The 27,842-nt window shown below is 41.6% G+C and overlaps 1 protein-coding gene and 1 non-coding gene across 3 annotated transcripts; one reads left to right on the forward strand and one right to left on the reverse strand.

Annotated features, from left to right (window-relative positions):
- Positions 1 to 1,047: 1,047 nt before the first annotated feature.
- TRNAD-GUC (transfer RNA aspartic acid (anticodon GUC)) lies at positions 1,048 to 1,119 on the reverse strand. Its single transcript has one exon. It is a non-coding gene; the product is annotated as a tRNA-Asp (tRNA).
- A 374-nt stretch (positions 1,120 to 1,493) lies between these two features.
- LTA4H (leukotriene A4 hydrolase) lies at positions 1,494 to 27,842 on the forward strand. 2 transcript variants are annotated; one of them, XM_037160594.2, is made up of 19 exons: positions 1,495 to 1,770; positions 6,656 to 6,786; positions 8,295 to 8,415; positions 10,695 to 10,763; positions 11,768 to 11,872; positions 12,829 to 12,881; positions 15,473 to 15,545; positions 15,814 to 15,954; positions 16,812 to 16,835; positions 17,268 to 17,338; positions 17,774 to 17,885; positions 18,385 to 18,529; positions 19,437 to 19,540; positions 20,564 to 20,634; positions 22,625 to 22,679; positions 23,528 to 23,623; positions 25,923 to 26,005; positions 26,659 to 26,763; positions 27,654 to 27,842. In XM_037160594.2, the coding sequence occupies exons 1-19, from the start codon at positions 1,612 to 1,614 to the stop codon at positions 27,769 to 27,771; spliced, it is 1,836 nt and encodes a 611-aa protein (XP_037016489.2). In that variant the 5' UTR covers positions 1,495 to 1,611; the 3' UTR covers positions 27,772 to 27,842. The 2 variants fall into 2 exon arrangements, with proteins under 2 accessions (XP_037016491.2, XP_037016489.2); XM_037160596.2 differs by lacking the exon at positions 25,923 to 26,005 and having other exon boundaries at positions 1,494 to 1,770; positions 27,654 to 27,744.

Below are 27,842 nucleotides of genomic sequence, written 5' to 3' on the forward strand. Positions count from 1 at the left end.
CACAGCTCTTCACACACTCTCCTTGGGCTGAGCTTACCCACTGCCGTAGTTACAGCCACCACATTATGTGATGTTTTCATGTCCACTCCAATCCTCCCCAGACCTATGGACTCACAGGCTCACCAAGTGACTCATAGACACCTCCGCTTTGACCCCATATATTATCAAACTTCGTATGTCCAAAACTAACTTAGATCTTTTCTACCTAAATTTGTTTTCTCTCCATAATTAATTACCCAGCCATGGACACCAAAAAATCGGACAATCATTTTAGACTCCTTCTCAGTCTGAGAATCCATTTATCCAAGTATATCTTCCAATCCTGCCTTCCTCTCTATCCTTACTACCAAGTATGAAATTTCCTTTGGTAGGCCCCCAGCACCTTCTTCTTGGACTATTGCAACGGTTTCTTAGCTGTCCTGCCTTTGACTTTCACATCCATCCTCTGAATACTACCAGTGTTCTCGCCATAACATAAAGCCGACCGTGTCGTTCCCCTGCTTAAATTTCTTCAGTGGGTACCAGCCCGTTCGAGCACTCAGGATTAAAGACCCAGCTGCTTAAGGTTCTCGGAGACCTGCGCTCTTCCAGTTTCCCCAGTTTCAGCTCTGGGGTCCCACGGCAAAGGCGGGCGCCCTGCACCCAACCGGCCTCACCTCTCCCGGGACTGGAGCTGCAGGTCCCAGCTCCGCGCTCCCCGCGTGTCCGGTGCGCACTCAGGTCACGGGACTCTCTCACTTCACCGTAGTGAAATAACCTTCCTATGTTTCTAACATGGGAATATTGATTTATTCTGTTTTAGATCTCTAGAGCCTGGAAAAGTACATAATCAACACTTACTTAAAGCAAAACAAATAAACAAAAAAACCTTGTTGAACTGGTAGAACTGAGCTCACGTTTTTTATTGGATTGCCAACATGGCAAACCAGCAAGAAAACAAATCTTAAGACATAAACCTTAACTTGGATTATTTCTTTACACTATGCGTTTGTAACATGTATGAACATTTTCACTTGCGAGTGAATTTTTTAAGAAAAACTCTATTGCCTCCCCGTCGGGGAATCGAACCCCGGTCTCCCGCGTGACAGGCGGGGATACTCACCACTATACTAACGAGGAAATGCACAGAAGTTCGGCTTTCTGAAAGGCTACTTATTAAATTTCATTCCACTGGCTCTCGCTACTCACGACTACGAGTAGGTTTTAAACTCTTTTAATGTCATTACACCTTCTACCGAGATGAAATGGAACTAAAATGAAGGCGTTCGGTTTTATACTATCCCGGTGCCACTTATTTCTGTCTGTTCCCACTCCCGTCCTGTTCCATCTCCCCCCGCATTTAGGAACAATCTCCAGCTCCTTTGCACTTTCTGACAACACACTCCCAGCGTGCAAAGCGAAGGCCTTGTCGCGCTGCATCTCGGAACTTGTAGTTCCATCCATGCCATTCCTCACTCTTCTCCCAGGGTAAGAAACAGCCTTTCCCGGCAGGCGCAGCGGATTCCCCCTCCTGTTCTTAACCTCCCCGCTTTCGCCTCTCCCTCTCAGTCAAGGTGTCTAGCCGCTGATTGTTGAGGTTCTGATCGCGTGCTGCGGGAACTCCCCAGAGCCATGCCAGAGGTAGTGGATTCGTGCTCTTTGGCCTCTCCGGAATCCGTCTGCCGAACTAAGCATCTGCACCTGCACTGCAGCGTTGACTTCACTCGCCGGGCGCTGACTGGGACCGCCACCCTCACGGTCCAGTCTCAGGAGGACAATCTGCGCAGCCTGGTACGGTGGGACGCGCACCCAGTGCCCGCCTCTCCCCGGCCACCCGCCTCTCGTCCCCTCACCCCACTGCGGCCCCTTCCCAGCCCCGCGCCCCGCCCCCGCCCTCCGCGCTTCCCTGGTGCTCTTCCTTAGCCCCCTCTTATTTCTCAGCGTCCTCGCCTTCAGCACCCCCTCCCTCTGTTGTGCCCCTTCCCATCCCCACTTTCATGTTCACATCCTTTCCCGCACTCCTTACGTATCTCCTCCCTTCAGTTTCTTCTCCCTCCAGTTTCTCCTCCCTCCAGCCCCTGGGCACGTTCTGGTGCCACATCCACGAGGCGTTCCTCACCCAGAGCTCAGATTTCCTTTTAGCACCAATCTTCGCTCCCTCATAATCCTAGTTCCCAGCCCGAATTTCCCCTGTGGCTTCCCCATTTCCTCTGTTTGGAGCCCAGAACTCCCTCCTCGGGTCCCAGAGTTCTTCCAGTCCCCAGGGCACCTTTCCCACACTCTCATCTGAACGTCAGACTGACATCCTCCCATTGCCTGATCCCTCTCTTCCCTCCCAGTCACCTTTATTTCAACCCTTAGGTCTGCAGGATACTTCTCTCAGCCTCACTGCCAGTCGTTCCCAGACCTCTTAGGATTCCTAGCACCAGACCCTCTCTTTGCCTTGCTTTGATTGATACTTGCGGCCTCTGCTAACTCCCAAAGCATCCCTTTTTCTCCAGGGTCATGGTCCTTCCTACCTTTGATTCTTGCCACTGTTCTCTTCTAACAACTTAAGAACGTGTGGGCCATTCAAGTTTTTTTTTAAATGTCTCAATTTAATATATTAATTGCAGATTCCAAAGAGCAAGTTATAATTTTACTTCTTTGAAAAGATATACGTCTACAAGCTCTCCAGCTACTTGAATGATGAAACACTTGTTTACATTTATGGAATTTTATTAAATTATTTTATCTATACATAACCTGTTTTCAGTGTTCTCACTCAAATTGTCTGGTAGTATTTGCATTGTACCTTTCACCTGGAGAATTTCATAGGTGAGAATTTTAGAAATAAGAGGGTCAAGAAAACTGTATTTTGCATAAGGGAGTGTGGTAATATCTGGCAGGGGTGTCCAACCCACCTCCCATTGGCCACAGGCGGCCCAGGATGGCTATGAATGTGGCCCAACACAAAATCATAAATTTACTTAAAACTTCTTTATTTCCTCATCAGTTTTCTTTAGTGTTGTGTAATGTGTGGCCCAAGACAAGTTTTCTTCTTTTGGTGTGGCTCAGAGATGCCAAAAGGTTAGCCACCCCTGTAAGTTTAGGTAAGAATTTGTGGTTTTCATGCCTATTTCCTGTTTGTGTAATAGGCCTGCATTTTGAGTTCATTAATATGAACTAATATAGCACATAACTTTCTTAGCCTTTGTCTGTTAACATTTTGCTATACTAATTCTGATTTGAAAAATAGGTCAGCTCCCCTGTGTATTGATATGCAGTCACCAAAAGTATCATAAGGAAGAAAATAAAAGTATTATAAGCAGGAAAGTAACTATTTCCTTATAGGTTATACTTTGGTCTTCTTGAAGCACAATTCTATCTTTTAATTGCAGGCAGCTTTTCCTAGGAAGGGTTGGCAGGACTGAAGTCCTGGTTCAATGAAATCTCAACTTTTATTAAAAGAAGGGAATTTAGATATCATATCACTGCTTACCAGGACCTTGCCCTCTGTCGCTTTTGTGAAAAATAGAACTTTACCTGTGCTCCATGAGTAAGCAGGAGTCAGGAGGAACAAATTTTGAAAAGAAGTCCAATCTAAAATTCTGACCATTGTTTTTACATTCCCCAAATCTGGAAAAAAAAAGATTTTTAAATTATGATTTCTGGCTGGCATGTCTGTTTAGTAAATGAGAGCCTAGAATCATAATTAAGTTAGATATTTTACAAGGAAGGCTAGTTGTAGTACAGTGATGTCTGTTTATATTTGTTTGCTTGTTTATAGCAACTATCCAGACCTAGAATTTGGTTTTCTTTATTTGCAGTTAGGTTGCTTCTTTCCTCCCCTAGATTATGGACTCTCTTAAAGGTGGGGATGGTGTTTCATGTCTCTGTGCATGTAAAGAACACTCAAAAAAGTGGGATGAGTTAATGGATGAGTTCAGTTAGAAAGCACTACCGAAGCCTATCATGGCTGCCCTGACACTTGTGCTAATGGCATCCTGAAGGTGGGGTGGCATGAGACCTCCCCATCAGTCGCCGTCGCCAGTGGAGCGGACCCAGAGCCAGTGCTGGGTGAGGACCTCGTGCGTTCTTTTCATCTCCTGCCCCTGGAGTCCCTGGTGCTGAGGAATGCTGACGGAGCTCTGACAGGACTGATTCCCAGCTTTCCTAACAGTCCTTTTGAAGTTTTTTGTTATTTGCACTGGAGTTTAGTACTCATTTGTGGTAACTTTCAAGCATTTGTTTCTTTCATTGAAGTTTTCAGTCTTTAGGTGTTCTCTCAGTTGGTGGCTCAGAAGAGGGTTCAGTGTCTTGGCCAAGATCAGATACTAGTAAGAGGCAGAAGACAGGGATTGAACACAGATCTTTCTGACTGGAAATCCTCTGGTCTTCACCAAGTAAATGGCTGAGCTGGGAACCAAATCAAGGTGTTTTTTTGGTTTTGATTTTAATGCATAGCCCCTTGTGTTTTGTTTGTTTAATTACAGCACCTTGCAAATAATAGGTAGAAATGTAAATAGAGACATAATGAGGCATAACACTTTTTTATTTAAGCTCTGCTTTGTTGCAGAAAGAATTTAAGACTGCTTAAAACAGCATATATAGTATAAGATTAAAAATAGAGAATGTAGGCCCTGGCTGGTTAGCTCAGGTGTCAGGTGGTTGGAGCATTATCTCAGTATGCCAAGGTTGTAGGTTCGATCCCTGGTCAGGTAACCAATGAATGCATAAATAAGTGGAACAACAAATTGATCTTTCTCTCTGTGTCCTTTCTGCGCTCTCTCTCTCTCTCTCTCTCTCAACTCTATAAAGAAAGAAAAGAATTTAAAAGGATTTAGAGGAAGAGAGAATAAGAATAGGAGAAGCAATGAGACTGACATGGAACAACAAATCTGACTGTAGGCAGCTCTAAGGCAGGGCCAGGGCCAGACCTAGGGTGGTGGTAGAAGGGAAGAAAAGAAAGTGTGAGAACTTCTTAGGAAAAGTTGTGCATTGGTTATGTGGGATTGGGAAGTGGGATTTATCATGGACTGTTTGGATGTTTCAAAGGTTACGTACCTTGAGTTCCATGAACAGAACAGAACAGAGAAACCAGGGAAGAAAGCTGATTTAGGGGACATAATCGTGGCTTCAATTTTAGAATTTTTAGGAGGCTTTTGAAGGCAGTCTTTCCCAAGGAACTGTTAAGCAAATAATTAGAGTCCTCCAGCTGGGGCCCCAGGCAAGGGTACAGCTGTAGAAACAGAGGCTAGTCCTCAATCAGCACAGTGGTATTAGTTGACGATGTGGGTACGACTGAGGTAGGAAGTGAGTAATAGGGTAAGAAACCCTAAGAATCGAGGCTGGAATATTGGGACATGGTCATATTCAGGAGTTAGGAAGGAGAGGGAGGAAAAAGACAAGTAGGAGAACCATTTATGGGTCAAAATCAACGGGACCAAGGAAAAGATTTCCAACAGATTATGTGGTCCATAAGGACTGTGATTAGAGAGAGATCAAGGTTATTGAACATAAAAGACCTGTCAATGAGAAGGACTGCCCATTCACCAAATAGCAGAGGAGACAAAAGCCAGGTTGAAGAGGGGGAAGGGAGAAGAGATTGTCGAGGAAGAGGACATAGCAGCCATAGATTGCCCTTGGAGTTGAGAAAGAATGAGAAAAATGAAGTTACCGGAGTGAGCAGAAGGATCAAGGGAAGTTTTAAAAAATAATATGGGAGGCTTGCTTGGATTGTTTGGAAACAGTCATGTGACATGGAAAGATTGAAGATTCTAGAACAAGAAATTAGTTGAGAGACAATGGGTATGAGGTCTAGGGCTCAGAAAAGGGATTTTGGGGATTGAAAAATACTCCGACTTGCTGCCACTTCCGTTCTGCCCAGAGCAGCTGTCCTCAGTCAGCCACGGCGGGCAGCTGTGTGCTCCCGGGCCTCCAGGTCACTGGGCGGAAGTTGCAGCACCTAGTTGGGCTTTTTCCTGATACACAGCAGCAGCAATCACAGTCTGTTTATTTGCGTAACAGGTGTCAAGGTTCATTTTAATTTTGGGGTGTATGAAAGTGCACATGAACTGGACTGTATTAATTCCAGGGAGAAGCATGGTAAGATATACTGGGCCATGATGAAAGAAACTTAGGTTATTCAGGGGTGTCCAACCTTTGGTGTCTCTGGACCACCCTGGAAGAAGATGACTTGTCTTGGGCCACACAGTGTATACATAAACACTAACAAAAACGGATGAGCAGACAAATGGTTTTAAGTAAATTTACAGTTTTGTGATGGCTGCATTCATCGCCGTTCTGGGCTGCATGTGGCCAGGGAGCTGCGGGTTGGACACTTAGAGTAATTTTTTTATAGCAGAGAAATTTTAGGAGATAGAAGCAAAGACATTTTAATTTAAGTTTGACTTTTACTAAAAGCCTGAAAGTTGTGTGACTATTCCAGACTTAAATTATCAATATATATGCACCTCTTGGAACCCCCAAATTTTCAGGAACTTTGGGTCCCGAAGGATGGGTCATATGCTAACATTTTGACTCTTTTAATTCCTGAAATTTCACTCTGGGTCTTATTTTCCTTAAGTAGCTGGTTCTATGCTGTAATCATTGCAGTTAACTTATTTCTAATATTCGTTTTCTCCTGTGTAGAAAGCTATGTTCTTATCATTTTGAAATATTAATTTAATTCTAGATTTTGGATACAAAGGATCTCACAATAGAAAAAGTGGTCATCAATGGGCAAGAAGTCAAATATACTCTCGGAGAACGACAAAGTTACAAAGGATCGCCATTGGAAATCTTTCTTCCTATTGCTCTGAGCAAGTATGAATGTTGTCCTCTTTTATCGCTAAATATTGGGGGGATATATTTTTAGTTAATTTAAACATTTTTGCTTTCTGTTTTTAGTTTGAGTGTATGTAGTCACTGGTACACTGTGTCTACTACTCTGCTATTCAGATTGAGGTTTATAATGAAAGATATGTTCTTTGGATACTGAAGACATTCCTCATATGAAATAGTCAAGAATAGGACTTTTGATAACTTACTTTTTTACTCATCATGTTACTAATGTGCAGTAAAAGGTGGTAGAGGGAGCATGCCATCTGAATGAGGCATTTAAGGACCACCTAGGAAGCTTTTACGAGCTGCACATTTTCACCTTTTCCCAAGTGGCCGGCCACTTTTATTAATGGAATCATAACAATGACAAACAGAGAACCATATCTACGGAACAATCTTGAGATCGGTGCTCTCGCAATCTTTTACCTAATTCTTACAGTAACCCCCCTGGGATATGACCTGCATTTTACACCTGAGGAGAGGGAAACTCAGAGAAATAAAGTACTTATTCAAGAAAGTGGCAGCCAGAATTGTCATATTGGGAGTATCTGCCAGTTATTGATGTATTGGAGAAGCAAAAAGGGTAGGAAATCATTGGCCGAGAAGGATGATCTACCTCACCTTTCAGTGGCCATGTTCGTGCCTTCTCTTTCCATTTAAGAAAAAGAAAGGAGATCCCCACACATAATTTGTGAAGTGGGTATAATTAACCCCATTCCACCGGTGCAGGAACCGTGGCATAGGGATAAATAATTCGCCCAAGTTCACAGCACCAGGGAGGGGCAGAGTCGGGACGCACATGTGAGCACATGCGGTCTCGAGCGCTGTCTTGCTGTTGCCCCATCATCAGCTGCTCAAACTATTGGGGGTGGAGGGCAGGGAGGGGGAGGATCAGTGTTTGTTATTTCCGGTCCATCATAGGCTGATACTTGTGTAAAATGCAATAAAAATGAAATACAAGGAAGAAGCAATTAAATACAAGCATCTATTTTATTGCTAGATTCAATAAACAAAAATCACTCTAAGAGTTTCTAAAAGCTTATTCTCAGCGTCCTGACTCACCTTGTCCAGTAACAGTCTGCACACCCGCACCGTTCCAAGGGAGACACTGGCACCCACTACTGTGGTCGGTGAAGCTCCAAAATTATTGCTTCCTCTTTCCCACTATTGCAAGATCACAAGGTATCTCACACACACACACACACACACACACACACAGAGTGAATGACACACAGTAGGGTACTTAACTAATACCGGTTCCTGTTCCATCTGTGTGAGCAGTCAGCATGATGAGAGGAAAAGGACCATGGTCGCATCAGATAGGAATGTGGGAGGTGAACTTACCATTCAGGAGGTGACATTTCTAGAGCTTAGTCTCAATCAGTAACAAGACCTCATAAAATTTTATTTATATTATTCAGTGTTTGTCTTATGAATTCAAATTTTAGATTGAATGATACCATACTAATATATTGGTTTGTTCTGTATAGAAATCAAGAAGTCGTTATAGGAATTTCTTTTGAGACGTCTCCACAGTCGTCTGCTCTTCAGTGGCTCACGCCTGAACAGACTTCTGGGAAGGAGCACCCGTATCTCTTCAGCCAGTGCCAGGTGAGACGGAGTCAGAGTGGCCTCTTATCCCCAGCTCAGGGAGGGGAAGGAAGCGCAGTGGACAGAGCGCTCATGGGTGGATTCGTGGGCCTCCCCTAAGACAGCACTTTAATTTATCTTACATCGTAAGCATCACACATTTTTACTTCTATCTCTCACTGTTAATATGTTTACATATTTCTTTTAAAAAGAAACTTCCTTTAATTTGGAAACGTGTTTCCCTAGATTGGACTAGCTAGGTCGTATTTATAGTCCTGTCCCCAGTACCGGGCATAGAACTTGTCATAGAGTGTACATGTAATAAGTGGTCATAAAATGAAAGGAAAACATGAATGAAGCACAATAGGTACTGGTTACAAACATTGCTGAGAATAAAGAAGTAGAAAGTGAAAGATCAGATTTCCTAATTCTGTCCAGACCCCATTACCCAGAAGTAACCACCATTGAGTTTGGTGTACAGCCTTTCTGGAGTTTTCTTACACATTTACCAACGTGTATATTAAATGTGCCTTTAGCACAACATGCTTTAAACTACTTCTGTTTAGAATCAAAGAATAAAGAACCATTTGACATAAAGTGTTATAGTATAACACAAAGATAACAACTATCAAACTCTTCTGAAAGAAAAAACAAATTAATTCTGTTAGCAATCAGATAGTTGACAATGGAAGGAACTCACTTCATTAACCCTTTACTGTATTTCTAAGCATTGTTAGATCCTTTACATATTTTAATCCTTTTAATATTCCTGTGTGACAGATACTATGGTAGACTCAAATTTGAATGCAAGTTCATAAAAAAAGGAAACAATGTTGACACATAAATTAGCCATGTTTACTTCCTATTGCCAATTTTAATGTATTTTTATCTAAGAAATCCTTAGTTCAGTAATCTGGCAGAGATGGAATGCTCTAGGCAAGAATGTACCAGTTGTGCACTCTCTTAGTGATAGCTGATGCTCAATAATTCTCACAGAATGCCCATAACCTAACGTCGGCAGGAAATGCAAGATTCATGGGCCACCAGAATGCGAATTTTGACTATCTTATTCTATTTCTCACTGGCAAGAGTTTTTGAAATAAAGGAAAGAGATTTTAGTTAAATTCAAAAATTACTGTGGTTGATAAGAAGCACGTAGACATGATTTTGTTCGATGAATTTGCTCACAGTTGTTCTCTGTGCACATTGGCCAAGGTGTGGACTTTTCTAGTGAAACACAGATAAAAACCCCTGGGCATCGTGGAGGAGCTCTAAAGGCATGGTCTCGGAAGAGACAGGTGGCTGTTCGAATTCTACGTAACCCATCTGGAGGTCATTTGGGATCTCATATCTTTGGAGGATCGACTAGGTCTGAAGTGAAAAGGGCTGAAGTTTGGGGGTCTTAATGGAGTCGAGGTGACATCAAGTCTGTCTGGGAGTTACAACAACTTCAGTGAGAGACGTATCAGTATCCCTTTAGGGCGCAGCAGGCTTTCAGTGAGGCTGGGGTTCCTTTGCTCACCAGCAGTAGATACAGACTTACTTGTAAACAGGCCAAGATATAAAATTGTAGGTGCTCTGGCCGTCCTCCTGGATGGGACCAGTGCTTGTGAAAGGTGAATATGGAAGCCAAGAAACACTTTATACGCAGGGCATTGAGAGAGACTGTTTGCTCTCTCTCCTTTTCAATTCCTAGGTTTTACTTTCAAAATTTGTCACAAGATGGAAACATCAAGACTCTAGCAACATTTCCCAAGCTGTATTTCTCAGAACACTGGCTTCCCGTTACAAGTTAATAACTAACCAGAGAAAAATGGGTTTTATGTTGCAGTAAGTGTGAGAACCGGAACAAGTTTCTTTATTGTAGGTCTTTTCAGAGCCTTCAGGAGACTGATGTTTCTAGTGACTCCCTAAAGCAGGGATGTCGCATGCCACAGTTCCCACGTTTACTTCACCAAATAGCCCTTTTGCCCCAGAGTTCCTAACAGCGTCTCACTAGGCACTGCCATTACTCAGAGCTCAGAGTAAGACACACTGCTTAATGACACTGCTCCATCTTTCAGCCAAAATGTGAGCACCGACCATGGGTTAAAATGGAAAAGTCCGATATTTTAAATTTACAAATTGATTTTTGCTACTTTAAAAGACCCCAAGAAATGTGAGATATATTTTTATTTTTAAAAACAATGTTTTTAAGAACATTGCTGTCCAAGAACAGTGCTGCGGTTGTAATGATTTTTTTAGTGACTTGGTTTATAAGAAAGGGAAAAAGCTGTTTTTTTTCCTTTCTCCCCTCCCAGGCCATCCACTGCCGAGCAATTCTTCCTTGTCAGGACACTCCTTCTGTGAAACTAACCTACAGTGCAGAGGTGAGAATCCCAAATATTTACTGCGTTCCGTGGTCTCTATAAGGGGATGTGGTAAATGATAAGCAGAGATAATAATTGAGTTTTTATAGGTAGAGCTATTCCACTAATTAAATTGAGTGTGGTCTAGTTATTTCCTGAATGCTTTTACTTCTAAGATCCATGGTTGTTGGAGCACTTGGTTCTGGAGCTTCCCATCCTGTGCCTGCCACAGCAATAGCTCTAAGTACTAGACCATGCAAGAAAAATAGGGTGGATGCTTAATAGACTGGATGCTTGCTAGATCATTAATACTCAGAGGACAGTCCTGATTCTGGCATTCACTAGAAGTAAAACCTTTAGGCTCATGGAACTAAGGTACAAGTTTAAGTCACCACGTGGTTTGTGCCAGAAGGATCTTTTCCATACAAATTTCCAGACAAAAATATCTCACAGTTTTTGGCAATAACTTTTACTTTCTGATATCATGACTTTTAAAGAGTTCTTCTATTTGAAACTCCAGGTTTATTTTTTAAGTATAGAAGTGTTCAAAACTGTATTCTCTGCCCTACAGGTAAATGTAGGACCCTTCTGAAGCAGTTGTGGGTGTGTGGGGGGTGGGGCTGGGAGGGGCTGCAGGGCCAGGCACAGGGCTGGGCCCTTCCCGTACAGCGTTTATTCCCTGCAGCAAGCTGCAAAGTGTCACTCCCATTTGATGGAGAAACTGAGGCTCGGGGAGGTTGGTCTGCTCAGGTCCAGGCAGTTAGTAAGTGGCAGAGCTGGGGCTTTAATTTAGTTTCTACGAAATGCTCCAAATATGGATGGATGGATGAATGGCTAGATAGTTCATGTTTACTTTTAAAGACGCCAGTTTTACATATTGCTAATTCTCTTTACCAAACGAATACATATGAACTTATGGGGTCCACAGTCTATTAGTCATGATGGGGGAGAAAGGGTTATTTTACAGAAGTAGTTCAAGAAACATAGAACCTTTTACTTATCACTGGAAATGATGTCTCTGTTAGGTGTCTGTCCCTAAAGAACTGGTAGCACTTATGAGTGCCATTCGTGATGGGGAAGCACCTGACCCAGAAGACCCGAGCAGGAAAATATACAGATTCAGGCAAAAAGTAAGTTCTTATGGTCCAGATTTTTGTATTAATTGGTAGTTGAACTACAAATAGCTTTTACCCATCTAGAGAGCAAATTTGCTTTTGAAAATATTTCAGCTTTTTTTGTTGTTGTTTTCTTCATTTCTTTTTTTTTCTTTGTGCTTTTAAAATATTTCCTTCTACAGTGTTGTATTGAAGAAAGAGGTTGCTGGGTAGGCGTAGTGGGGAGCGGGCCACTCCTGTTTTCCCCCGTCCCAGTCAGTGCAGCTGTGCTTTCTGCCACCCGTGTGCCATGCGGTTGTTGAGTGTGTGTGAGCGGAAGAGCTGTTGTAGGCCAAAACAGCACTCTGTTATAGTCATTTAGGTTAAAATTCCTGTGCAGCTGGTAAGTTGACTTGTGTCTTTGGCCTTTAATGAGGTGTGTGTGTGTGTGTGTGTGTGTGTGTGTGTGTGTGTGTGTGAGCCTCCTTAACATAACCCGTGTTTGAGCCACAGTGGACAATTTTGCTCCCACCGCAGCTTCTGAGATTCTGAGCTCCCATACCTTCAGCATCCTCTAACTTCTGGATTATTTTGTATGTCTTTTAAATACACTGGGAGTGGTTTAGAAAAGTGAATTTAAAAAAAAATTTTAAGTCAAGATACAAAATTCCAAAAGACTTAAGAGAAAGGTGCAGTTGCCTTCTTAGAGGTTAATTTTTGAGAACTGCTTGAAGCATACCTTGTATTACTATGTCCAGTCACGTCTTTCACGTTTCAGAAGCTTTCTCTCCTAGTGCAATAAAAGAGAAACAGATGTTTTCAAATGTTTCACTTCACAGTTTTGAACTGTTTGATCCCTTAAAAAGGAGCACTATATGAGAAATACAAAAGGAAAGTAGCCCATACATACTGTTTGAATGTGAATTGTCTTACTCTGTAGCACTTCCAAACACTAATCGGAGCCCGTGGCATGTTTCGCTTGCCCCCTTCAGGTCCCGATCCCCTGCTACTTGATTGCTTTGGTGGTTGGAGCGTTAGAAAGCAGGTGAGCTTTGGGACACATTTGGAGACTTATGGAGAGATCAAACCTTAGGCATGCTAACGTTTGTTTGGGATTAATTGGTAGATCGTTTACGTGCTTTTTCAAGATGTCAAGCTGACAGTTCTAGAAAAATCACCATCTAATTATAAAATGTAACAAATTAATTTTAAATTAAGAAGTCTCTACTGGTCACCGGCTGCCTAAGTTTTCCAAGTAGTATGGAATGGACACGCTCTTACCTTTCGTTAGAGATCTGGGTTCTGCGGTGAGCTTGAGCCTGTCACTTCTCGTAGCCTCCTCGTCATCGGCGGACTCACATGTCCCTTTGCTGCCACATAAGGTGGATGTGGGAAAGAAACGAGGCGTGAAATAGGTGGAGGCACTTGGAAGCCTGTAAATATTAGAGGAATATAAGATGTTTTACTAAAATTTTACCAGTAGACAGTGCCCTTTCTTCTGAAATTTTTTTGTTCTTATTTCTAAACAACGAAAATAAGCATGCCTGTAGTAATCACGTTCTCTAAATTGCCAGAAATATGGACGTAATAGAGACGTCAGGCAAAAACACAGGTTCTGATCCCAGCTCTGCAGTTACTAGCTACATCCTGGGTCACTCACCTCTTTGAGTTTCACTTTTTTTCCACCTAAAAGTTAGAAATAATAATATGGATTTCAAAGGATGTTTGTGTGGATTAACAGACGTAACATAAGTAAAGTTCCTGACCTGTGGGAGGCACTGACCAAATGCTACTTACAGTAATGATCATAGCAGCCGACAGCTATAAAGGTCTTATCATGGACCAATTGCAAAGCATTATCCCACTGAAGTCTCACATCTCTGTATAGTGGATACGGTTATATTTCCCCCCATTTTACTAATGAAGAAACCGATGCTTGGTGAGTTGTTGTAATTGGCTCAGAGTCACACAGTCAGGAAACATCAGTGCCAGGACACAAATAAACCCAGGTTCCGTGGCCTCACATGGCCTGGGCCTGCGCTCGCCCTCCTGAGCAGCAGCCCTGTGCAGCTGCTAACCACACCAGGCTTGAGATGCGCTGTAAATGTAGAATACACACTGGCTTTCTAAAGGCCTAGTACGGGAAAAAATGTAAAAGATTTCATTAGTCATTTTTATGTTGATTACAGGCTGCAAGAATATTTTGGATATATTGGTTTAAACAAAATATATTAAAATGAATTTTATGTTTTATTTTGCTTTTTAAAAAAATGTGGCCACAACACAATTTGAAATTATACACGTTGCTCACATGTCATTAAATCTGTGTCGTGCAGCTGCTGCTCAGTGTGGTCTGCAGACCAGCAGCGTTGGCCTCACCTGGGCATTGGTGAGCAAAGCAAGCTCTCGGGCCCCATCCCAGACTACTAAATCAGAGTTTGTATCTTAACAAGCTCCCCGGGCTAGTGTGTACACAGTAAAGCTTGAGGAACACTGCCCTGGGGCTCACTGCCTCTCTGGGGCTGGGTACCAGGCAGGTCTGGTTACTTAGGGGTTTGTGCTACATGAATTTTTTTTTTAGTTTAAGCTCTGCATAAGTGATACATAGTTATATTTGTTTCTCCCTTTTTTATGGTTTAAAAAACGATATTTATCACCTGAACCATTTTTAAGTGTATGGTTAGGTGGTATTAACTATATTCACACTGTGGTGAAACAAATCTCCAGGTCCTTTCATCTTGCAAAACGAAAGCTTGATTCCCTTTAAACAACTCCCTACTCCCGGCTCCCCCGGCCCCTAGTAACCACCATTCTGCTTTGTTTCTGTGAATTTGAGTACTTGAAGGATCTCCTAAGTGGAACGAATCATAGAGCGTTTGTCCTTTTGTAACTGGCTTGTTTCACTTAGCACGGTATCCTCAAAATTCATCCACGTGGTGGCACGTGACAAAATTTTCTTCCTCTTTGGTTTGTTTCTTTTATGTAAGAGTATTCAGCCTTGAAGCCCTGGCTGGTGTAGCTCAGTAGATTGAGCGCCGGCCTTCCAACCACACAATCTTGGTTCGATTCCCAGTCAGGACACATGCCTGGGTTGCAGGCCAGTTCCCAGCAGGGGACTCACAAGAGGCAACCATACATTGATATTTCTCTCCCTCTCTCTCTTCTTCCCTTCCCCTCTAAAGATAAATAAATAAAATCTTTAAAAAAAAGGTTTTTCCCATTAATAGCAAAGAAGCATTAAAAAAAAAAAATAGAGAGTATTCAGCCTTGAAGTGGGTAACGGAGCTGACACCCACCCCGTTCTGGACTCGTCTCTTACTGAGCCTCCACAGGGTTTCTACTGTCATGAGACTGAGGGAGGAAACTGGCTCGCACGTCCAGTGAACTAACCTTTGTTGGGGCTCCTGGGTCCCAGTTCCCGTGCGGCCCGGTCTGTGTCCCCTCAGACAGCGGCAGGGCAGTTCCTGCCTGTGCAGCGGCAGGCTGGTGTCTCAGAGGACACTGAGCCTCAGCCCCGCCCCGAAGCACGTGGTAAATCATACTCCCACTCTAAGGATTTGTGTGCAGTACTTTAAATATCTGTCCTAGAACTAGGTAACTTGAATTTCTGTTTTATTAGGCTTTTTAATTTTGCAGGCAGATTGGCCCAAGAACATTGGTATGGTCCGAGAAAGAGCAGGTGGAAAAGTCAGCTTACGAATTTTCGGAGGTTGGTCATGTGGTCGCCTTTCTTAATAATTGTGGTGGACAGTCATTTTAAGCCTTTGAGTATGAAATGTGATGGAGTTAAGTGATGTGGTAAAAGAATCAAATACATCTTATTTTATGTGACTTTGCATCTGCTACATTTTTTTGCATTGTTTTCATTTAAAATAAGCATCATTAACTCATAACGTTCATAGAAAGCAGTGTATACTTTTAAGAATTTATAACAGTAATGATGAAGGTATACAAATGTATATGCATTAACTTTCCAGACTGAATCTATGCTTAAAATCGCAGAAGATCTGGGAGGCCCGTACGTTTGGGGGCAGTACGACCTGCTGGTCCTGCCGCCGTCCTTCCCGTACGGCGGCATGGAAAACCCTTGCCTCACTTTTGTAACTCCCACTCTGCTGGTAAGTGTAAATGTTTTTCATTTGAAATTGCCTTCTCCTCAAATATAAACTTAGCTGTGAAGAACCTTAGACTCCTAATAATTTTTAAAAATATTTTATTTATATAACCCTGTGTCTAATTTTATTTACTGTGGTTATCATCATCTCATGATTAATTTGGCCATTTGGGAGAAAAGAATATTTTGTGTAAGTTGTTTGGGGATATTAGGGGGTGGGGAGCTGTGTAACAACAATCCATTGTTGAATTATTTGTATCCACACAAAGACACTACACCATGTACACTTGGCTTCATTTAGGTGCTGGTTCAAAAAAAATAGGCCTCGCCTTACCATGGTGAGGAGAGCATTAGGCCACAGTGGATGGCTCTCATTCACACACCTGGTAAGGTGCCTCAGATCCTTCTCAGGACAAGTGAGTGGGATTAGCAATTAAATAAGTGAAATAAGTACATCATAGGAGACACTATAAATTTTAAACATATGTATTGTGGGTAAGAGAGAGAAAGAAGGTAAATAAGAGCAGATACAAAAAATGTCGTGGGGAAAATGTTTCCCAAGAGTTAGAGAAAAGTCCACTGGCCCTGCAGGTATTGGAAAAATTCTCTAGGATTATTAGGAGAGAAAGAATTATGCTGTTTTTTCAGGCGTAATTCTTATCAAGAATTATGTTGTGTTTTAGTCCTGCATTGTTTTGTTTCATTTCTTAATACATGTGTCTTCTGGACTCTTTGGAGAGCCATGCAGAAGTACAGTGAACAATTAATGCCCGGATAGGTCGGATATAGGTGGTCTCTTAGATGTACACGTGGTCCGTAACTTGATTCCTGAAATACTAAGGTGATTTTCTTCTTTTTTAGGCAGGTGACAAGTCACTCTCCAATGTAAGTTAAACATTTATTATTTACAAACACTTATTACCATTTATATATACTTCATACTTCATGAAGTGTCAAGTCAATCAAATTTAAAACACCCATTGCATTATGTTGGAGATATGGTTATAAAAGAAGAGCTGAGATTTCATGTTGTAAGACATTATTACAGTAACCATTAGATTTAGCAGATTTAAGAACATTTTATAGTTTTATCTCTTCATATGTTTATTAAATATTTTAATGAAGTGATGTATCTATTTAATCTAATATTTTTAAGTGAGCTAAATTATTTTTTGCTAAACTGAGTGAACCTCTTAGCTAAATGTTAAAAAAAAATGAACAATTGGAATAGAAAGAACTAGAATGCTTACTAATAATTGAGTTATTTTAGAATAAGGATGTCGGTTTGACTACAGTCGTGTCCACCGTCTCCTCTAGGTTATAGCACATGAAATATCTCACAGCTGGACAGGAAACCTAGTGACCAACAAAACTTGGGATCACTTTTGGTAAGAAATATTATTACTGTTTCTTTCTTTGGTTCTCGCTGTTGATTCATTTCATTTCCTGCCACTCCGAATCATTTGGTGTGCGTATCTCGTTTTTCTTCGGTAGATTTTCTTTGTCTAAATTCTGTAACACTGTCACAGCGTTAGGTGGAACGGAGGCCTTCAGTTCATGCCTGTTGTTTAGCTCCTGGGAACGTTACACGTGGACACATAAATCCAGAACCGTCGCTTAGTTTTCCCTGCTGCCCCCTCTGCGTGGCCGGGCTTCCCGTCGTTCCGGACTGAAGGCCAGAAGCCACCTAGGCAGCCTGACTCGACTGGGGTGGTCATGCTTTACATGGAAGAAAAGCCAGAAAGAAAATAACTTGTTGATTATAATGCCTTTTATTCTCAGCTATGTCACTTTTAATTTTCATTTAAAAATAATATTTTTAGGTTAAATGAAGGACACACTGTGTACTTGGAACGCCACATCTGTGGACGGTTGTTCGGTGAAAAGTTCCGGCATTTTCACGCTCTGGGAGGCTGGGGAGAGCTGCAGAATTCGGTAAGGGAACCCCACTTTTAAAAGCAATCGTCCGAAGCTCTAGAGCTGTTCCAGAATTTGAGCTTGAAAAGCATCTTTCCTAAGTAACAGCAAGAAAATAATTTTCACAGCTGTGGAGAATCGAGCAGATGCTGGTGAAATGTTCCATTGAACCCTCCCTCAATGTGTTCTTGACGAGCATGACCTCAGCGGGTCTTCGCAATTAAAATAGTCAATTACTCTGTTTCAATTTTAGTTGGTATATTTATGTCACTTTTTAGGGCTGTTTCTGAAACCTGAATTTGCTGACCAGGCATTGAAACATTTTTCTAGTCTTTTACAAGAACAAAGCTTATTATTGGGCAAGAAATACCACTAGTAAACTTCCAGAAATTTACGCTAACATATCCTACAGTTTCCAGTCTCTAAGTTGGGTATGTTCTAGCCTTCCCCATTAGCTCACTTGCAGGTGGTAACTGGTCTTCGGATGTGACCATTCATCTAATTTCGTGTCTTGCAGATAAAGACTTTTGGGGACACGCATCCTTTCACCAGACTCGTGGTCGACCTGACGAACGTCGACCCGGATGTGGCATATTCTTCGGTTCCCTACGAAAAGGGCTTTGCTCTGCTCTTTCACCTTGAGCAGCTTCTGGGAGGACCAGGCAAGTCACTGGCATTTTCTGATTTTTTTTTTAATAATGCGAAGAGTAAGGAAGAATGTTTAACTGTTGTTTTTGCTCCATGTTATTCTTCCAGTTCCTTCTGTGTGTAGCTGCTGAAGGAATCTGTATTATTACCTCTCTCCTTAAAACCTTGAATAAGCACAGAATTCAAAATTGTGCGGCTTGAATTGGAAAAAACTCCCCAGTTTTGTAAAAATTAAGAAAATTGTATATATTCATTGAAAAGAAAGAATGTGGGGTAGTTTATAAGAGTGAGAAGGGAGGGTCCCTCAGCCCCTTCCCACTCTGCGGACGGAACATCACTGTTGGCAGCTTGGTGCATGTGGCTCCAAGATCTTCTAGGTGTAAATGAACAAAGTGGCAAATAAATGTGTGTAATTATTTTAGTTACAGAAAAGGACTCAAACTATACACTACTTTACATTTCCTCACTTCAGTGTTTCATACATATCCTTCCATGTATCTTGATGCCGCCGCCGTGTTACATGTGTGTAGCTTTCCCTGTTGCTTAGGTGCTCCCCTTCGCCGATCGACTCTGACAGCCCTGCCCCATCTGGGCCCCGTCTGCCCATCTGATCTCCTTTTACTCCTTTCTGGTCATACCAGGGTCATTGCTTTTAGAACTCATGATGTGTATTCCTTTTGCTGTGTCTTCATTGTGCGACCCCTTCTCTGTAATTTCTCTTCTTCCTGCCACCAAATTCCATACATTCTTCAGGTCCCATCTTAAGTCCCACCTCCTTTTTTTGAACATTGTTTCACTCTTACAGTCCTCACTGGCTTCCCTCTTCTCTGGATGTTCTGGTTAACAGTGCAATGCCAAACACCAAAAAAAAAAAGTTAAATAATTACCTGTTCTCATTAATAGTTTTTTTTTCACTCTTAGAGATTTTCCTAGGATTCTTAAAGGCTTATGTTGAGAAATTTTCCTACAAGAGCATAACCACTGATGACTGGAAGGATTTCCTGTATTCTCACTTTAAAGATAAGGTTGGCTGTTAAGCGCTCTTTTATTTTTCATGTCTGGTATATCTTTAATGGCTATTTGTTAGGCCCATCTGAATTGCTTGATAGTAGTATTGGTCAAGAATTTAAGACTTATCTAAGAAAAAGAAGATAAAAAAGATGAACAGTGAAAGGACAGCAAACTCACAGTTATTAAGAACCACACCTAAAACAAAAGCAAACTAAGAGGACAGCTAGATCAGGACAAACCATAGAAATGAAGATCACATGGAGGGTTAGCAACAGGGGAGTGGGAGAAGGAGAAGCGGGGAGAAAATAAGTAGCATAGATGGTAGGTAGAAAATAGGGGGAGGGTAAGAAAGTAGGGGAAATATAGAATCTAAAGAACTTGAGACACGTGGACATAAACTAAAGGGGGGGAATGGTGGGGAAGGGGTGTATAGGGTGGAGGGGAATGAAGGGGGGAAATAGAACAACTGTAATGGCACAATCAATACAATATATTTTTAAAAATTTAAAAAAATAAAAAAAGAAGGTGAAGGAATTAGACAAAGAACATATATGCATGACCCATGACCATGAACAATAGTGAGCGGACTGACTGTGGGACTGGAGGTCTGGTTGGGAAGAGTCAAGCAAAGTTGGGAAATATTGGGATAATTGTAATAGCATAACTAAAATATTCAAAACACAAGAAATAATAAAAATAAAACAAAACACCTCTTAAAAAAAAGACTCAATCTTTCATGGTATTTTTTCCTATTTAAAATATGATCTCAATAACATGAGGTAGTGTGTGGAATTATCTTATTTCAGAGAGATCTGCAATAGTGTTGTAAAAATTTCTTTTTTGTATGTGCTTTTCATATTTTAATTATTTAACAGAACACTATTACTGTAAGTTTATTTTAGAAAAGAGACTTAGAAATTATCTTGGCATGTCCATATAGACAAAATTATACATTTAAGGACCGAAAAGTCTGTTTTAGGTTTTTCTCCAATAGAAAAGATTGTTCTGTAGAAAACCGATGTTCTGCCTGCTGACAGGTCGATGTTCTCAATCAAGTTGACTGGAATGCCTGGCTCTACTCCCCGGGACTGCCTCCTGTGAAGCCCAAGTCAGTACCCCCCACCCCACGTTCACGGTTTCCTTCTCACTCTCCTCTGACCCAGAGCTCCTTGGAATTCCTGAGAGTGTTGTCTGCCTTCCTGAAGCTGTTACTACTTAGTGATGAGAGGAGAGTTCTTGGGTGTTGGAACCTTCAACCTGAGGTCAGAAGAACGATTTCCAGGATACTCAAATATAAATCCGCTTAGTTCATTGCACATAATTATTTAGTGCTTCCTTTTTGTGCAAGGATAGTGAGAGATGGAAGAGTAAGATATTGCCCTGCCCTGGAAAATGTTTGCAATAAGAAAAATCTCCTAAGTATTATGTTAATCATTATAACAGTGTTAGAAGTTATTATTCTCGTTTTTAGAGGAGGCAAATGAGGCTTAGCTAGGTAAAGTGTCTCACCCAAGGTTACATGGCAGGTAAGAAATAGGACTTGAGATTCCAACCCTGGTTGTCTTAACCCCTCCAATGTAGAGCCTTGTAAACTAAGCACCTTCCTCAATCAGGCACCCAAACCCTGGTTTTCCACGAGTCATGTGAGGATGCAGACCAATCTGTGTTCTGGCCAGGAACGCTGTCCCTTTCATGGGGAGTGCTCCGCCCAGTGTATTCCAGTCTCAGTGCACGAAGTGCTCCGTCGTGCATCTCTTGGAAGCATTTCTTGACCTCTCTGACCAGGTCAAGTCTCCCCTGTTGGGACTTCTTGGTGCTCTGTATTGCCTCTTCATGGCTGTTGCTACAGTAGTACATAGTTTTGCATTTATCTGTGTGATTATTAATGTCTTTCTCCTTTACTACATTGAAGCACCATGAGAGCAGGGTGCATGTGTCTGGTTTTGCTCATTACTTTTCTTAGGATCTTACCCTGAATAAGGGTTGCTTCCCTTCTTGGGCTGAGCCCTACCTTGTTCTTCTCATTACAATGGAGGGAAATTTCAGGGCACCAAGAAACACACCAGCCAAAGGTTTGTTATCCTCCTGTTGTTCCTTTTGAAATAAATAACATTTGAGTTGAAGGTGATTTATTTACTGCCTGAGTAGTCTAGTATCTGTGATACCATTCGGTCTTGGGCACCAACCCAAGGGTTTATATAAAGTCCACACCTGATGTTTCATGAAGATAAATTGGCAGCTGACTCAAAGAAGGTCACTGCTTTGACCCTTTTATTATCTCCCCAGAGCATAATAAATGATGCAGGTTCAGTGGGAACTTCTCATCAGAACTCACTTGATTTAGGCCTGCAGGCCAGGTGCCCTTCTATTCTCTAGTAGAAACATTTCACAGCAAGCAAACAGCATTTATGAATGAAGAGGACAGTGTTTTGCAAGAATTATACACACATTACACAATCTCTTCCATTGTTGGAAAACATGATTTGTTTTCTAGGGTGAGAATACACGAATCTTAGTGCAACTTGCTTGGTTTAATAGTCGGAGTTTGTTATTTCCACTTTTTTCTAAAAAGTGAGAAACAAAATTACTACATGGTTTCTGAGTCTGCCCAGGGTTTTCTGCAACACCAGTACTTCCCCAGTGATTAGGACCGTGTCTGTCACCTAAGTGCCCGCAGACTTACTGGATGGCTGGATGGTTGGAACAACAGAATGTGAGAACCATGAGAGCAAGGACTCTGTGGTTCATCTGTGGTCCCGAGTGCCCAGAACTGCCCCTGCCGTACAGTAAACACCAACTGTGCTTAGTGGAGGCCCAGCTCCTTCAGCCTTGACTACTTAAGCTTACGACCTGCTGAGATGTTTGGCATTCTCTCCAAAGAATACTCAGGAGTTTCATTAATTTGGTATGCACTTAGATTTCCAAGTTATTAGATGATGCCAGTAATATGTAAGTCAGGCGGAAGATTTCCTATTCTTGGCACTCTGGAGTTCTTTATCTTTATTTAAAAATAACTTTAAAATTTAAATATCTTCTATAAATTGTGTTTATGCAAAAGCATAATAAATTTAATCTCTAATATTTATTCATCTTTGCAGTTACGACATGACTCTGACAAATGCTTGTATTGCCTTAAGTCAAAGATGGATTACTGTGAGTAACAATGTGTGACTTTTGACTCCTACTTGAACTGTGCAAATATGTTTCTATGCATGAGGGTGGTGCAGCCAGGGGTGGTGGGTACCTCACTCATGAACTCCTGTATTTGGAAAGGCTATTTGTAAGTCAAGTTGGTCCAAAGTGATATGATACTATATTATCTCCCATTGTGTAAAGTTGAAGGGGAAAAACAAGTAGATGTTGAAAACATTGCTTCTGATTTTTCTTGCTTCTTTTTAACTCTTAAAAAAAGTACACAAGCATATTTGCATCTTGTGTTTTCCTCGTAAGTCATTTATAAGCTGTTACTCATACCAGGTAAATCTAAAATGATCTTGGGTGGCTGCTAATGCTGACCGTGAGGGAAGGGTTCAGGCACTTTGGCTCTGCCAGGATTATTGCCCATCTCTCTGAGACTTCCTACAGAGCAGCTTCTTCATGTACACACTGAAACATAACCCTTAGAGAAGCCGCAGTGAGTACAAACCTTGCATAATTCCTTAATGGGAAATTTAGGGATAATTCTTGTAGGGAAGGAAAACTTATTTTTTTCTCTACCCTTGGAGTTGTTAGCTGAGATCCCCATAATAAAAGACAGAGTGGCATGAATGGTATGAAGGATGTAAAAAGTTTCCTCATTCTTACTATTAATAGTCTAATAGTGATTCAATCTTAGAAATATGAAAGTAGCTAAAGCTTAAATTTATTGTTTATAATTTTATAAAAATAATTTATATATTCTTGTATTTCTGCCTTTTTCTTAATGTTTACTTTTATGTCAAATGAACCAGTAAATATTAAAGTGTACGTGAATGGAAATAACCAGGTAACATTGATTTTAGGCCAAAGAAGATGATTTGAACTCATTCAACTCAGCAGACCTGAAAGATCTCTCTTCTCATCAGCTGAATGAATTTTTAGCGCAGATGCTTCAGAAAGTAAGTACCAGCTCAAAACGCTGGAAGTTAGAGTGGACATAAGGCACAGCATTTATGTCGAACCAACTTGGGAAAAATCATTACCGTGGAAACCAATAGAAAAAAGGACAAAGTTCATTCACTTACTTAAAAACATTTATCGAATGCATACTGTGTTTAGTAATATGCTGAATATAAAAGTGTATATAAGAAATACATAATATATAACCTATTAAGAGAGGTCAATCATGCAAAATTTAGCAGTAAAAGGAGGTATATTTTAGTTATCATTTGAGAAAAACTTAATTAGGAAGAAGGACTCCCAAGGGTGGTAATCAAGGAAGGATTTGGGGAGAGCAGGGCTGGCCTTGAGCAGAGTGGTTTCAGCAGGGGCAGGGAGGAGTTCCAGTCGGAGGGAGCAGGGAGGGGAGGGGAGGGAGCAGGGAGGGGAGGGAGCAGGAAGTGGCGCGAGGACCCAGGGTTGCAGGATCCTGCGAAGCTCTGGTGAAGGGGTTACTGCAGATGGCACTAGTAGGGTCCGATGGCGCAAGTCTTGAACGCTAAGCATTTTAGATTTTATTCTAGTCTCTAGGGAAGGATTTAACTGTTACCGTTTTTTTTTAAGAGCCTTATTTATTTACTTTTATTTTTATTATTTTTAATTCTCACTGGAGGATTTTTAGAGAGGGGGGAAGGGAGGGAGGTAAACAACAATGTGAGTGGGAAACATCAATTGGTTGCCTCTCAGGTGCACCCTGACTGGGGACTGAATGCCCCGACCAGGAATTGAACCCACGACCTCTCAGTTTACAAGACAGCGCTCCAACCAACTGAGCCACACTGTCTAGGGCAAGGATTTGACATTTTTCACAAGAGAATCACTTGACGAAATGGCGGTTATGAAAATTACTTTGCTGGTGACGTGAAGGCTGGATTGGCAGGAGGAACGCTGGTGGCGATGTTCGGGCCAGAGGCTCACAGGAGGATAGGGCACGAGGGCGGGCCTGGTGGGAAGGGGAAGAACTGGACAGGTGAGAGGGACGTCACATGGATGAAAGCGTGGGGTTTTGTGACTGGCTGGATTTGGGGGTTAACAGGGAAGCATTCAAGCAGATTTCAAGGTTCCAGGCCCAGGTACTTAAAAGGAGATGTGAAACTCAGCACCTCAGGGAGGTGCTGCATCTTGAGAGGGAGAACGTGCCTGGGTCTGCACTGTTCCCTGACAGAGCCCTCGGGCCTCTGGACCTTGAGAGGGATGGGGAGACTTGAACAGAACTTCCTGTGGGACTGATGCAAAACGAGGGGTTGAGTTGTAGGGCAGCGGGGGCCTTAGAGAACCACTTCCAGTGCAGATGTCTGTGGCTCCGCTGCGTGGCCAGGCCCCAGGAAGGAAGAATGAGATGGGTCGAGTTGGCAGTGGGAATGGGGGGAGTGAGGGAGCCCAGGAGGGGCCCTCACCAGCTGACCCTCCAGGCTGCACTCGCAGTTTGGTTGAAACCGAGTACTTTGGGAAGGGTCTGGCAGGCAGTAAGAGCAGAGATGGTTAGTGAGTGTTGTAAGGTGAGGTCAAGGCTGGAGAAGACGACGACCATGACCTGGTAGCGCTTGAGCCTGCACTTCACGGGCACTTCAGACTTTGCTTTTCCGAACTGAACTCTCCTTGCTTTTCTCTACCCGGAGGCGTTCTCCCTGTTAGCATGGGCTAAGATGAGCACAGGAGGTTTATGAACCTCCTGACATTGTATGGACACAATTCAAGTTTGTGCTTATATGGTAGATGTATTTTTTTCCTAAAGAAAGCATCCATATCATTCATCAGATTCTGATGGGTCTGTAATATAAAAGTTTAAACACTGCTATTTTGAAGGACTCTAGGTAATTTAAAAGGGATTTCAGAGGAAGGATACAAAGACAGTGCTGGGGGGGATTCGTGAGGAAAAAATTAAGAAACTATGATTTAATCTGGAAAGCGGAATGAATTTAAACTATGTAAGGTATAAGGAAGAACTTGAAAAACTATGGAAAGAATCTGAAAATTGATGTTTATGTATGCCAAAAAGCCTGAGGAACTTTTGGTATATAATTCTTTTTTGATTCTCTATATACCTCACAAATTAAATTATCTGCTCCCAGTAGGACATCCTTACGCAGAATAAGTTTGCACAAAACTTATCTTAGAGTGCATTTGTTTCTTTTATTTTTATCTAACTTACTTTTATATTATATCATATTTAGGATTTTAATCTGGCTAAGAATTTCTCTCCAGCTCCTTTCTTCCAAGGAATCCTGTTGAAATGATACTTTTTTATTTTGCTCTTAGGCACCTCTTCCATTGGGGCACATAAAGCGAATGCAAGAGGTGTACAACTTCAATGCCATTAGCAATTCTGAAATACGATTCAGGTACATCATTTTAACTTGTCTCTGTGGAAGAAAGTGGAAAACTAGTTTCAAGGGTGGATTAAGGGAAAGCAGAGTATGAGTCTTGAGAAATCCTAGTCAAATTTATTGCTCCGGGATAAATGATTACAGTAGTTTTTTTTTAAGGAACAGTTGCATTACCTGTAAGATGATAGTATTAATCTTTTTTATTAGAATTTGTTTTAAGATCTCACCTTTAAAAAAAGATTAGGATTAAGGATTCAATGGTAAATAGACATTGTTCCACAACTAGCCAAATTGACTCTGATATGGAAATAGAAGTCCCTGATTCTCATGCGGTTGGTCTTTCTTAATTCAAATTGGTAGTGTGAGGCTTCACCCAAAGTTTAATTCCTTCAGAAATTCATATATTAGGTACACGAGCACCTCCTTACTGCAGACCTTTTAAAACATATGATCTTTTTAAAGAACAAATTCCTCCTCCTTCTCTTCTCCTGTTATTACATTGTAAATGTAGGTGTTTGAGATTCTCCGAATAAAGACGTAATGTAAAGTGGTGTACAATGTGACTGTAATGGGATGACTCATCATTACAAAAGTTATTTTCACGTGGACCTGCCACATCCTGCCTCCTCTCCTTCCCCACCTCTCATCCCCTACAATCCTCCTTTCAGATGGTTACGGCTCTGCATTCAGTCAAAATGGGAGGAAGCAGTTCCTTTGGCTCTGAAGATGGTGACTGAACAAGGAAGAATGAAGTTTACGCGACCCTTATTCAAGTAAGAATCAAATCAAACTGTGTTTTGAATTTATATAAGGATGGAAAGGAAAAAAAAATCTTAGGTAGATGTTTTTGTTGTTGCTAAAACACTGTGTAAAACGCAATCTGGAAATAACACATATTATTAAGTTTGTTAAAGATTATAGATATAATCCTTGCATAGGAATTAAGACTTGTAAATATTTAAAATTTGAGATAATTTAGGGGCTTTTTGTGTTTTTGTTTTTTTTTTAAGATTTTATTTATTGATCTTTAGAGAGGAAGGGAAGGAGAGAGGGAGAGAAATGTCAGTGTATGGTTGCCTCTCATGCGTCCCCTGCTGGGACCTGGCCCACAACCCAGGCATGTACCCTGACTGGGAATTGAACTGCGATTCTTTGGTTCTCAGGCCTGTGAACCAGCCAGGGCTAATTAGTTTTTTTAGAAGCATTATATATGGTTTACCTCTTACGGGCCAAATAGGGTTAGACACTAATGAAAAGTAAACAAACCAAAGACGATCTTATAGACACAGAAAGATCTCTAAAAGCAAGTAACAGATAACTGGTGAGTAGGCATGGACAAGAAAAATGTCTGAAGAAGGACTGAGCAGGTATAGCCAATTTTTTTTTTGATTCAGGTATTGCAGTGAGGTTAAAGAGTAGGTTGCTTGACATAAAGGAATGCTTTGTAAAGGAAAAAAGTTGTATTTTGCCTGCAAGATACATTAAAACATTATCTCACTGAAATAATTTTGACTGTGGATTTGGCAGGAATTCTGGGAAGAAGATAAATCATGACATAAATGCCCATGATTAAATCTGTTTGCTTTTCGTTTCCTTCACAAGTACAATGAAATTTTCCAACACAACCAAACATGCCATTATTCGTCATCTTCTTCTCGTGCAGGGACCTCGCTGCCTTTGACAAGTCCCGTGACCTAGCCATCCGCACCTACCGAGAGCACAGAGCCAGCATGCACCCCGTGACCGCCATGCTGGTGGGCAAGGACCTGCAGGTGGAGTGAGGGCTTGCCCGCCGCTCCTCTCAGACATTTCTCTTTTTTACATAGAATTAATAAAGAAATGTAAAACTTCA

The sequence above is a fragment of the Artibeus jamaicensis genome, unplaced genomic scaffold, assembly GCF_021234435.1.
Source record: "Artibeus jamaicensis isolate MK-2021 breed Jamaican fruit bat unplaced genomic scaffold, CSHL_Jam_final contig_233, whole genome shotgun sequence".
Taxonomy (NCBI): domain Eukaryota; kingdom Metazoa; phylum Chordata; class Mammalia; order Chiroptera; family Phyllostomidae; genus Artibeus; species Artibeus jamaicensis.

What these genes read in the sequence shown, in the direction of transcription:
- LTA4H (XM_037160594.2), top strand. Translation starts at nt 1,612, where the DNA reads ATGCCAGAGGTAGTGGATTCGTGCTCTTTGGCCTCTCCGGAATCCGTC. An exon ending in CTTCCTATTGCTCTGAGCAA is followed by an intron (nt 6,787 to 8,294) that starts GTATGAATGTTG and finishes TGTTCTGTATAG; the next exon opens with AAATCAAGAAGTCGTTATAG. An exon ending in GCAGCTTCTGGGAGGACCAG is followed by an intron (nt 18,530 to 19,436) that starts GCAAGTCACTGG and finishes TTTCACTCTTAG; the next exon opens with AGATTTTCCTAGGATTCTTA.